Source organism: Salmo salar, chromosome ssa21, assembly GCF_905237065.1.
Source record: "Salmo salar chromosome ssa21, Ssal_v3.1, whole genome shotgun sequence".
Lineage (NCBI taxonomy): Eukaryota > Metazoa > Chordata > Actinopteri > Salmoniformes > Salmonidae > Salmo > Salmo salar.
In genome coordinates this window covers 50,094,354-50,107,674 of record NC_059462.1, presented here as the reverse complement: position 1 = coordinate 50,107,674, position 13,321 = coordinate 50,094,354, and the positions used below count along the sequence as shown (strand labels likewise).

At 45.0% G+C, this 13,321-nt stretch overlaps 1 protein-coding gene across 4 annotated transcripts in view; it reads right to left on the bottom strand.

The window, feature by feature from the left end:
* LOC106582460 (disintegrin and metalloproteinase domain-containing protein 23) overlaps positions 1–13,321 on the bottom strand; it is a 49,240-nt gene that overhangs the window by 35,201 nt on the left and 718 nt on the right. For all 4 annotated transcript variants that reach the window (XR_006761236.1, XR_006761235.1, XM_014165597.2 and 1 more), the window contains exons 2-3: positions 12,029–12,246; positions 11,418–11,494 (exon numbers count right to left, since the gene is read on the bottom strand). Coding sequence is in view for 2 of the 4 variants with exons in the window: in XM_014165597.2 (XP_014021072.2) it covers positions 11,418–11,494; positions 12,029–12,246 (295 nt within the window). In the remaining 2 variants the exon portion in view is untranslated. The remainder of the gene's footprint in view (positions 1–11,417; positions 11,495–12,028; positions 12,247–13,321) is intronic.

Here is a 13,321-nt window from a genome sequence, read left to right as displayed (position 1 = left end):
AGAGAGAGAGAGAGCAGAGGGAAAGGGAGAGAGAGCGAGAGAGAGCAGAGGGAAAGGGAGAGAGAGAGAGAGCAGAGGGAAAGGGAGAGAGAGAGAGAGAGAGAGAGAGAAAGGGATGGAGAGAGAGAGTGTCAAAGCACCAGTGAAGGGCTATTTTTAGCTTGATGGATGAGACAGGGAGAGAGAGAGAGAGCGAGAGAGAGAGAAAGAGAAAGAGAGAGAGCGAGAGAGAGAAAGAGAGAGAGAGATGGAGAGAAAGTGAGAGAGAGAGAGAGAACGAGAGAGAGAGATGGAGAGAAAGTGAGAGAGAGAGAGAGAGGGAGAGAGAGAGAGATGGAGAGAAAGTGAGAGAGAGAGAGAGAGAAAGAGGGGGGGGGGGAGTGCAGCATTGCAGAGTCTGGTGGGCTGGATCAGTGGAATGCAAAGATGTGTGTGTGTGTGTGTGTGTGTGTGTGTGTGTGTGTGTGTGTGTGTGTGTGTGTGTGTGTGTGTGTGTGTGTGTGTGTGTGTAAGTGAGTGAGTGGAGTTTGTGGAGAAGGGAGGCCGGAGGAAGTACATGTCGCAGTGCAATGCAATGTGCAGTCAGTGTGCACGAGTGTTTATGTGTGTGTGGCTAAAGAGGAGGGAGTCCTTCCCTGAGGTCTTTGAGTCCACAGGAGACTGACAATGCAGTGTTAGAAGAGAGGGGGAGACCAGCAACTGCAGGAGGTTCTGGGGCCTGGCGCCGGACCAGTTCCAGCCCAAATTCACTGACACGCGATGCTGTCATTGCTATGTCTCTGACACATGGAAATAATCAGCTCTGCTCAGAATTGAATAGTGATGCTATGGGAGAGGGAGGACAAGACATACTGTTCTGTATCCAAGATCCAGACACACTGAATGAGTGAAGCAGTCCCAGATCAATGCTTATTAAAACAGAGGTATTATGAGCCCAATAAATACTCAATCTACAATACATTAAACCATCTGCATATAGGGGTTCTATGAAAACTATATTGGATAAATCCATTTGAATTCAATTACTTTTTAACAGCATCCCTTTTGATTTAAACCAAACTTTCTATAAATGTTTTCAAGTGATGGAAGGAAACATCGATAAAGTTACATATCGGGATAGTATTTTTGACGATATGTTGTATAGTTTTGACAATATCGCAACATTATTTTTGTGCTAGTAGGCTGGAACCACACTGAATTTTTCCTTCATAGTTTGTACTGGGGACAATAAAAGGCCACTAGAAAATGCGCAGTTTTGTCACAGAACACAATGCCACAGATGTCTCAAATTTTGAGGGAGCGTGCAAATGACATGCTGACTGCAGGAAAGTCCACCAGAGCTGTTGCCAGAGAATGTAATGCTTATTTCTTTACCATAAGCTGCCTCCAACGTCATTTTAGAAAATTTGGCAGTACGCCCAACCGGCCTCAACCACATGTAACCATGCCAGCCTATGACCTCAACATCTGGCTTCTTAACTTGCAGGATCGTCTGAGACCAGCCACATGGACAGCTGATGAAACTGTGTTTTTGCACAACCGAAGAATTTCTGCACAAACTGTCAGAAACCGTCTCAGGGAAGCTCATCCGTGTGCTCGTCGTCCTCACCAGGGTCTTGACCTGACTTCAGTTCGCCGTCGTAACCAACTTAATTGGGAAAATGCTCACCTTCGATGGCCACTGGCACCCTGGAGAAGTGTGCTCTTCACGGATGAATCCCGGTTTCAACTGTACCGGGCAGATGGCGTTGTGTGGGCGAACGGTTTTCTGATGTCAACGTTGTGAACAGAGTGTCCCATGGTGACGGTGGGGTTATGGTATGGGCAGGCATAAGCTATGGACAACGAACACGATTGCATTTTATCAATGGCAATTTGAATGCACAGAGATACTATGATGAGATCCTGAGGCCTATTGTCGTGCCATTCATCCGCCACCATCACCTCATGTTTCAGCATGATAATGCACAGCCCCATGTCGCAAGGATCTGTACACAATTCCTGGAAGCTGAAAATGTCACCCATTGAACATGTCACCCATTGAGCAAGTTTTGGATGCTCAGCATGTTCCAGTTCCCGCCAATATCCATCAACTTCGCACAGCCATTGAAGAGGAGTGGGACAACATTCTACAGGCCACAATCAACAGCCTGATCAACTCTAAGTGAAGGAGATGTGTCGCGCTGCATGAGGCAAATAGTGGTCACACCAGATACTGACTGGTTTTCTGATTCACACCCCTACATTTTTTAAGGTATATGTGACCAGCAGATGCATATCTGTATTCCCAGTCATGTGAAATCCATAGATTAGGGCCTAATGAATTTATTTCAATTGACTGATTTCCTTATATGAACTGTAACTCAGTAAAATCTTTGAAATTGTTTAATGTTGTGTTTATATTTTTGTTCAGTGCAAATAGGGAGCCAATTTGTTTTCAGCACTTTTATTTCCTTGTCTGGACAAAATTTGTTTTTCTCATGGCTCTCTCTTGTCCCTCTGCAGCAGACATAGTCAGCAATATGTATTGAACATCGAATCGCAATAAAATCACAGTATTGAAAGCCTCCCAAGTGGTGCAGTGGTCTAAGGCACTGCATCACAGTGCTTGAGGTCTCACTACAGTAGCCAGGTTTGATTCCAGGCTGTGTCACAATGGGCTGTGACTGGGAGTCCCATAGGGCGGCGCACAATTGGCCCAGTGTCGTAAAGCTGGGGGGGCTTTACTTGGCTCATTGTGTTCTAGTGACTCCTGCTGATCAAGGGTTGGTCTGAGGAGCTATTTAGGGTTGCAGCTAGCCTAGCTGCTAGCTAGCTCCATATCAAGCTATTACACAACGTGCCTACCACTTTGAAGATGCAAAATATTTTTTACTGTGAAACAAACAAGAAATAAGACAAAAAACAGAAATCTTGAGCGTGCATAACTATTCACCCCCCCCAAAGTCAATACTTTGTAGAGCCACCTTTTGCAGCAATTACAGCTGCAAGTATTTTGGGGTATGTCTCTATAAGCTTGGCACATCTAGCCACTGGGATTTTAGCCCATTCTTCAAGGCAAAACTGCTCCAGCTCCTTCAAGTTGGATGGGTTCCACTGGTGTATAGCAATCTCTAAGTCATTCCACAGATTCTCAATTGGATTGAGGTCTGGGCTTTGACTAGGCCATTCCAAGACACTTAAATGTTTCCCCTTAAACCACTCGACTATTGCTTTAGCAGTATTCTTAGGGTCATTGTCCTGCTGGAAGGTAAACCTCCGTCCCAGTCTCAAATCTCTAGAAGACTGAAACAGGTTTCGTTCCAGGAATTTCCCTGTATTTAGCGCCATACATCGTTTCTTCAATTCTGACCAGTTTCCCAGTCCCTGCCGATTAAAAACATCCCCACAGCATGATGCTGCCACCACCATGCTTCACTGTGGAGATGGTGTTCTCGGGGTGATGGGAGGTGTTGGGTTTGCACCAGACATAGTGTTTTCCTTGATGGCCAAAAAGCTCAATTTTAGTCATATCTGACCAGAGTCCCTTCTTCCATATGTTTGGGGAGTCTCCCACACGCCTTTTGGCGAACAGTGTTAGCTAGCTAGCTACTTAGTTGTCTTTGTCATAGCTTGATAATTGTGTAGTCTAGTAATTACCGAGGTTAGCTAGCCAGCCATTGAGGTCAGCTAGCCAGCTATTTCCGTCCCCTGCGACGCCATTTTTCCTAACCCAGCCAACTATTACCGACGAGCAGCATTGTAGAAACTAAATACATTACAAGGACGTCTTGATTAGTGTTATGTTAGCTAGCTAGCTACAAAGTTGCTTTGTATCATGACAAGGGGTAGTACTGAAACTATCGAGGTTACCTAGCCAGCTACACGTTCAAAGTCAACAACGCAGCCACTGCTAGCTAGCCTACTCCACCAGCCAGCAGTACTGTATCATTTTCGTCATTTTAGTCAATAAGATTTTTGCAACGTAAGCTTAACTTTCTGAACATTCGAGACGTGTAGTCCACTTGTCATTCCAATCTCCTTTGCATTAGCGTAGCCTCTTCTGTAGCTTGTCTACTATGTGTCTGTCTATCCCTGTTCTCTCCCCTCTGCACAGGCCATACAAACGCTCCACACCGCGTAGCCGCTCCCAAGTGGACATTCTCTCTTTCTCCCCTGACCCATCTGTCTATCTCCTCATTTGAATTCCATGCTGTCACAGTTACCAGCCCTTTCAAGCTTAACATCCTTATCATTTATCGCCCTCCAGGTTCCCTGGGAGAGTTCATCAATGAGCTTGACGCCTTGATAAGTTCCTTTCCTGAGGATGGCTCACCTCTCACAGTTCTGGGTGACTTTAACCTCCCCACGTCTACCTTTGACTCATTCCTCTCTGCCTCCTTCTTTCCACTCCTCTCCTCTTTTGACCTCACCCTCTCACCTTCCCCCCCTACTCACAAGGCAGGCAATACGCTTGACCTCATCTTTACTAGATGCTGTTCTTCCACTAATCTCATTGCAACTCCCCTCCATGTCTCTGACCACTACCTTGTATCCTTTTCCCTCTCGCTCTCATCCAACACTTCTCACTCTGCCCCTACTCGGATGGTATTGCGCCGTCCCAACCTTCGCTCTCTCTCTCCCGCTACTCTCTCCTCTTCCATCCTATCATCTCTTCCCTCTGCTCAAACCTTCTCCAACATATCTCCTGATTCTGCCTCCTCAACCCTCCTCTCCTCCCTCTCTGCATCCTTTGATTTCCTCTGTCCCCTATCCTCCAGGCCGGCTCGGTCCTCCCCTCCTGCTCCGTGGCTCGACGACTCACTGCGAGCTCACAGAACAGGGCTCCGGGCAGCCGAGCGGAAATGGAGGAAAACTCGCCTCCCCTGCGGACCTGGCATCCTTTCACTCCCTCCTCTCTACATTTTCCTCTTCTGTCTCTGCTGCTAAAGCCACTTTCTACCACTCTAAACTCCAAGCATCTGCCTCTAACCCTAGGAAGCTCTTTGCTACCTTCTCCTCCCTCCTGAATCCTCCTCCCCCTCCCCCCTCCTCCCTCTCTGCGGATGACTTCGTCAACCATTTTGAAAAGAAGGTTGACGACATCCGATCCTCGTTTGCTAAGTCAAACGACACCGCTGGTCCTGCTCACACTGCCCTACCCTGTGATTTGACCTCTTTCTCCCCTCTCTCTCCAGATGAAATCTCGTGTCTTGTGACGGCCGGCCGCCCAACAACCTGCCCACTTGACCCTATCCCCTCCTCTCTTCTCCAGACCATTTCCGGAGACCTTCTCCCCTACCTCACCTCGCTCGTCAACTCATCCTTGACCGCTGGCTACGTCCCTTCCGTCTTCAAGAGAGCGAGAGTTGCACCCCTTCTGAAAAAACCTACACTCGATCCCTCCGATGTCAACAACTACAGACCAGTATCCCTTCTTTCCTTTCTCTCCAAAACTCTTGAACGTGCCGTCCTTGGCCAGCTCTCTTGCTATCTCTCTCAGAATGACCTTCTTGATCCTAATCAGTCAGGTTTCAAGACTGGGCATTCAACTGAGACTGCTCTTCTCTGTGTCACGGAGGCTCTCCGCACTGCTAAAGCTAACTCTCTCTCCTCTGCTCTCATCCTCCTAGACCTATCTGCTGCCTTTGATACTGTGAACCATCAGATCCTCCTCTCCACCCTCTCCGACCTGGGCATCTCCGGCGCGGCCCACACTTGGATTGCGTCCTACCTGACAGGTCGCTCCTACCAGGTGGCGTGGCGAGAATCTGTCTCCGCACCACGTGCTCTCACCACTGGTGTCCCCCAGGGCTCTGTTCTAGGCCCTCTCCTATTCTCGCTATACACCAAGTCACTTGGCTCTGTCATATCCTCACATGGTCTCTCATATCATTGCTATGCAGATGACACACACACAATTAATCTTCTCCTTTCCCCCTTCTGACAACCAGGTGGCGAATCGCATCTCTGCATGTCTGGCAGACATATCAGTGTGGATGACGGATCACCACCTCAAGCTGAACCTCGGCAAGACGGAGCTGCTCTTCCTCCCGGGGAAGGACTGCCCGTTCCATGATCTCGCCATCACGGTTGACAACTCCCTTGTGTCCTCCTCCCAGAGTGCTAAGAGCCTCGGCGTGACCCTGGACAACACCCTGTCGTTCTCCACTAACATCAAGGCGGTGACCCGATCCTGTAGGTTCATGCTCTACAACATTCGCAGAGTACGACCCTGCCTCACACAGGAAGCGGCGCAGGTCCTAATCCAGGCACTTGTCATCTCCCGTCTGGATTACTGCAACTCGTTGTTGGCTGGGCTCCCTGCTTGTGCCATTAAACCCCTACAACTCATACAGAACGCCGCAGCCCATCTGGTGTTCAACCTTCCCAAGTTCTCTCACGTCACCCCGCTCCTCCGCTCTCTCCACTGGCTTCCAGTCGAAGCTCGCATCCGCTACAAGACCATGGTGCTTGCCTATGGAGCTGTGAGGGGAACGGCACCACCGTACCTTCAGGCTCTGATCAGGCCCTACACCCAAACAAGGGCACTGCGTTCATCCACCTCTGGCCTGCTCGCCTCACTACCTCTGAGGAAGCACAGTTCCCGCTCAGCCCAGTCAAAACTGTTCGCTGCTCTGGCACCCCAATGGTGGAACAAGCTCCCTCACGACGCCAAGACAGCGGAGTCAATCACCACCTTCCGGAGACACCTGAAACCCCACCTCTTTAAGGAATACCTGGGATAGGATAAAGTAATACTTCTAACCCCCCCTTAAAAGATTTAGATGCACCATTGTAAAGTGGTTGTTCCACTGGATATTATAAGGTGAATGCACCAATTTGTAAGTCGCTCTGGATAAGAGCGTCTGCTAAATGACTTAAATGTAAATGTAAACACTAAACGTGTTTGCTTATTTTTTTCTCTAAGCACTGGCTTTTTTCTGGCCACTCTTCCATAAAGCCCAGGTCTGTGGAGTGTACGGCTTAAAGTAGTAATATGGACAGATACTCCAATCTCCGCTGTGGAGCTTTGCAGCTCCTTCAGGGTTATCTTTGGTCTCTTTGTTGCTTCTCTGATTAATGCCCTCCTTGCCTGGTCCGTGAGTTTTGGTGGGTGGCCCTCTCTTGGCAGGTTTGTTGTGGTGCCATATTCTTAAAAAAAAATTATAATGGATTTAATGGTGCTCCGTGGGATGTTCTAAGTCTCTGATATTTTTTATAACCCAACCCTGATATGTACTACTCCACAACTTGCTTAGTGGTGACCTGTGACCTGTTTGGAGAGCTCCTTGGTCTTCATGGTGCCGCTTGCTTGGTGGTGCCCCTTGCTTAGTGGTGTTGCAGACTCTGGAGCCTTTCAGAACATGTGTATATATACTGAGATCATGTGACAGATCATGTGACACTTAGATTGCACACAGGTGGACTTTATTTAACTAATTATGTGACTTCTGAAGGTAATTGGTTACACCAGATCTTATTTAGGGGATTCATAGCAAAGGGGGTGAATACATATGCATGCACCACATTTCTGTTTTTTATTTTGGGGAATTTCTTGAAACAAGTAAAAAAAAATGTCCTTTCACTTCACCAATTTGGACTATTTTGTGTATGTCCATTACATGAAATCAAAATACAAATCCATTTAAATTACAAGTTGTAATGCAACAAAATATGAAAAACACCAAGGGGGTGAATACTTTTGCAAGGCACTGTATAACTTCCTTAACGAGGACTATCCTGAAGCTGTGCGTCAGAAGAGGAAAGAACTGATCCCAGCCATGAAAGCTGCCAGAGCGTGTGGGGACATGGCTTACATCCGATATGACAGGCTCATTGTCCACCCTCCCTCCTAGAAGCCTGGAGGGGATGAGAGAGCCAAGCCTATGGGTTCGTATCTTCAACCCCGCAGCGAACACACACACACACACATACACACACACACACACACACACACACACACACACACACACACACACACATTGATTAATGGACTGCTGAATGTATATTTTTGTCTCTTGCTTTGTTTGCTCTTTTTAGTGTTATGTCTATCTCTGATAAGCCCCCCAGGAAAGGGCTGAAAATAGCCCATATTAATATATGTAGCCTTAGAAATAAGGTTCATGAAATCAATTACTTGCTAGCATCAGATAACATTAATATATTAGCAATTTCTGAGACTCACTTAAATAATTAATTTGATGATACAGCAGTAGCAAAAAAAGGATATAACATCTATAGAAGAGACAGAAATGCTTATGGGGGAAGTGTTGCTATATATATTCAGAGCCATATCCCTGTAATGCTTAGAGAAGATCTTATGTCAAGTGTTATTGAAGTGTTGTGGTTGCAGGTTCATTTGGCACATCTAAAGCCTTTTTTTGGGGATGTTTCTATAGGCCACCAAGTGCGAACAGTCAGTCTCTAAATTATATTTGTGAAATGCTTGAAAATGTATGCTATGTTAACAGAGAGGTCTACTTTCTTGGGGAGTTGAATGTTGACTGGTTTTCATCAAGCTGTCTGCTCAAGAGGAAGCTTCTCACTGTAACCAGTGCCTGTAATCTGGTTCAGGTTATTAATCAATCTACCAGGGTGTTTACAATCACTACAGGAACAAGATCATCCACATGTATCGATCACATTTTTACTAATACTGTAGAACTTTGTTCTAAAGCTGGATCACAATATAGTGGCTATATCCGGGAAAGCCAAAGTTCAAACAGCTGGGACTAAAATAGTGTATAAGAGATCATACAAAATATTTTGCTGTGACTGTTAAGTGGATGATGTAAAAAATATTTGTTGGTCTGATGTGATTAATGAGGATCATCCAGATGCTGCACTTTATGAATTTATGAAATTCCTTCTTCCAATTATTGATAAACATGCACCTGTTATGAAACTGACTATTAGAACTGTTGAGGCTCCATGGATTGATGAGGAATTGAAAAACTGTATGGTTGAAAGAGTTGGAGGAAAAGAGGTGCCTAATAAGTCTGGCTGCACATCTTACTTCAAATTGAGAAATGATGTGATTAAACTCAACAAAATGAAGAATAAACTGTATTATGAAGCCAAGATCAATGACATAAAGAATGATGGAAAAATACTTTGGAGTACTTTAAATGAAATTATGTGCAGAAAGACATTTTTCATGGATCATGTCCACATCATCCGAAAGTATCTAAAATTGACTGTGAAGCTCAACGTCATGCACCAAAAATGCTAATATATCAGTAGCATGACTTGAATGGGATTTGTGCGACAAATGCTTACAGGGAAAGAAACCACTATCCCTTTAAGAATAACAAACTCCATTATGCTGAAAATATGTTCTCCAGGTGCAATAGTGACAGGTAGCAGTGAGCAGGGGGTAGAAGTTGTGCCCATTGGAGGGTTGCAGACCTATCTATATTTAGATCAGCACTGTCGCAGCTACAACAGTGAACACAATTCATCCTACCCATAGACACAGACAACAAAAAACATGCGCCAAAGTAAGCTCACTCACAAACAATGAAGAACAACATAGAATCTGGTCACAAAGCACAGCTTCTCTTCACTTCTGCAGATCGACGTAGGTAGTCATTTAGCAGACGTTCTTATCCAGAGCGACTTACAGGAGCAATTAGAGTTAAGTGCCTTGCTCAAGGGCACATCAACAGATTTTTTTTTAACTAGTCGGCTCAGGGATCCGAACCAGCGACCTTTTGGTTACTGGCCCAACGCTCTTAACAGCTAGGCTACCTGCTGCCCCGCCGCCCAGGTCGTTGTCTAATTATCATCTGATTAAAAAAACAACTTGTGTTCTTGCATAAACCCTATTATTCAAAGCCTGTTGTGCAATTGTGAGTGTTGGGACTGAGAGTAACAGCAAAACTAGTTTGTGTTGTGAGGACCGGAGATGGTTAAGTTCTCAGGTCAGGGACAGGACACCAACCCCTCATGTCGCAACATGCTTCATGCTGTAGTTTACTGTGTGTGTGTGTGTGTGTGTGTGTGTGTGTGTGTGTGTGTGTGTGTGTGTGTGTGTGTGTGTGTGTGTGTGTGTGTGTGTGTGTGAGGGCCAGGTGCTAATCTATACACCAAGCTACATGGTTCTAGATTACATGGCTATAAACTACCACAATCCCTACTCCCTCTGACAGTGATTAAGGCATAGTGGACCCATGGTCAAACGTCCCCAAACAGAGTGCCAACATCTGGCCCCTGGCAATCAGGAACATCAACCCTCTTCCTCTGACAGCATTGGTCCATATGACCACTTCCCCCATCTCTACTGCCATCCTTCACATGGTCATCAGACCACACCACCTTCACATGGTCATCAGACCACACCACCTTCACATGGTCATCAGACCACGCCACCTTCAGTAGTCGATGTCTACCATGAGTCTCCATGCTTCCCCATTCCTCTATTCACTTGAAAAGACAATGCATTTGCCATGCTCATTCTATAAGTGTTCATTTAGCTTGTTATAGTCAGCCCACACCATAATGTATGTTCACGGTCATAGTAGCTAATGTTGATCATGTGACAGTGCTGAGAAGGCTGATGGTGGTCACAATATGGAGTCTACCAGTGATGAGACAAACAGGCAGTCTCTCTCTCTCAAGATGACCTGTTCAATTGCCATAGCATACCCCATTATCTACGTGAGGCCCTGCATGAATCATTCACATGAGGCGGCAGGTAGCCTGGCGGATAAGGAGAGTTGGGCCAGTAACTGAAAGGTTGCTTGATCGAATCCCCGAGCTGACAAGGTAAAAATCTGTCGTTCTGCCCCTGTGCAAGGCAGTTAACCCACTGTTCCTTGGGCGTGGTGGATGTTGATTAAGGCAGCCCTCCGCATCTCTCTGATTCAGAGGGGTTGGGTTAAATGTGGAAGACACATTTCAGTTGAATACATTCAGTTGTACAACTGATTAGGTATCTTCCTTTAATACACCTAATTACAAGTGAAAAAATCACATAGAACTCCCAGGAATCATGGGGCCTGTCACTTTTGATTTAAAGATGTCCCACTCAGCCCAATATGGTGTTCTCCGTATCAATGAGTATAGCCTGTCAGCCATGCATAATGTGTCTACTGTTGTAACCATGACCTGGACAACAGAAGCTGTCAGCTAGCCTGTCAGCCATAATGTGTCTACTGTTGTAACCATGACCTGGACAACAGAAGCTGTAGTTGGATGTGTTCCACACACTGGTTCAAAATGGAAGACTGCTCAGAAAATGACTCCTTAAGTTCATATAAAAAGACCTCTCTGCTGTAAAACATGAAAAACCAAGAGCAGGGCAACACCCAAATTCCCATATTCATCACTGTTAGTAAATCCCCATGCCTATTTCATAAGCTAACATATCCGCCTGCTGTCCAAACTGTATTGAGTAAGAACAGTGAGGTTTAAGGTAGATAAAAAGCTCTTACTTGTTTAACGTTAGGTCCAATACAAATCTGGAGCCAAAGGCCTCTAACTGGAAACTGGCTTGGGCAAGATGGACTGCCTGTGGAACAGACAGAATGTTAAACACATCCCTGTGAAAACACAGGTCACTGTGTTCACTTCTTATCAGGCTGTTTTCCTTTCTACGTGTAGCTATACTGGAAGAATGATCACCCTTGATAATGGTAATGGTAAGAGTAGATATAGCGCTATACAAATTAAATGTATTATTATTATTATTATTATTATTAGTTAATAACCATACAATTAGAATCTTATAGCCATGGGTATTACATTGAGAAATTGCAACTGTAATAATGACTGTAAGGAATGGCATGCCAACTTCACTGCCAATCCAAGTTAAGTAAGTCCCTTGCATATCAAGTAAAATAGTTAATCACCCTCACAATGCTCTCATTGATGATTCCGTCTAGACTATCATTTCAATCAAAGTATACCCATTCATCCGTTTACTTTATCCAGTGTGCCAACATGGACAAGTGTACGTCCATTGACAAGTATAATCTCACTGCAACTCTGAGGCTGTAATAGGATGACCATCCCATATGCATATTAGTCTGGTATGTTGTCATACCTGGTCATGACCCTCTGTGACCTGGTTCCTAGTCCGGGTGTCCAGGTCATGGTAAGTGCTCTCTGAGTCCTCCTTCAGGTAATAGATGAGCCGAGAAGGGTAGGTGATCACATGCTCAGCCGCACGGTGACTTGTGTTGTCTGTGGCCGCTGCTGCAGTTGCCTCTCGCTCCAACAATAATGGTTCTGCGTCCCTCTCCACCACCTCATTCTCTCCTCCTTGAGAAAGTGCAGAAGAGGAAATACCCCACCACCACACGAGCATGTGACAGTCAGTTGGCACTCTGCATAGCCCCCACATATGGAAGCCTGTCAATCATAATCTAATAATGTTAAACATTGCTGCTACTGCAGGAATTGCTCATGACTTCCCCATTCCTCCTGGATACAGAGGAGAGAGACTAAAGTACATATTGCTGTATAATGTTGTGTATTCAGACCATTTGAGTATAGCAGGTTATGGCAGTAAACTATGACATAACATTTTCAAAATCTACCTAACAATTATACCCGGGGATTCCCATAAAAATGCTATGCTTACAATGAAATACACAATTATAAAAACTCAAAATAATGTGCAATTCAATTACATAAAACTCTAGTTGACTTCAACAAAAAGAAACAGATCAATTGAATATGACAGACTGGGTAGACTACTTTATGTTTTGTTGAATATTATTCTACTATTGGAAATAGCACAGTTCAATTCATAATATAAGCGCCTTGATAAGGTCAATGCTGGGAAATAATGTCTCAAAGATCAGCAGTTTATAAAGGTGTTCTGATCTTCGTTGAGGTACTAATAATGTCGTGGGAAATATTCAGTCAATAATATTTCTCAAATACCGGAGCCTGTGAGTTCAAATAGACTTTATTACAATATAATAAAAGCCAAGCTGGTTCATGAAAACAACTGCCTATTCAACCTCGGCACACAATCATTTGTCCTCTTTACATCACACTCATAGTAACTTCTCTTCATGACTCATCCCCTCTGGCATTTAGTCCCCATTATCTTATTGCCTTGCACTGATTTGAGTTTGGTTTCATATTAGGGCATGGAATCATTAGAACCATAGCAATAGTTCAAAAATAAACAGACATGTCATCCTGCTAACTCCTCCCAAATGAACACTCATGTTCTGGAAAAGTCCCAATGGGCGTAACCATAGGAACATTTAGATATTAGGCCATAGCACTGGTACAGAAATAAAAAGTAATGTTCACTCCCCAGACAGGTACATGTCTAATGGTGTCTAATGACCCAGAGCACATATAGAGTGCACTATTCTTG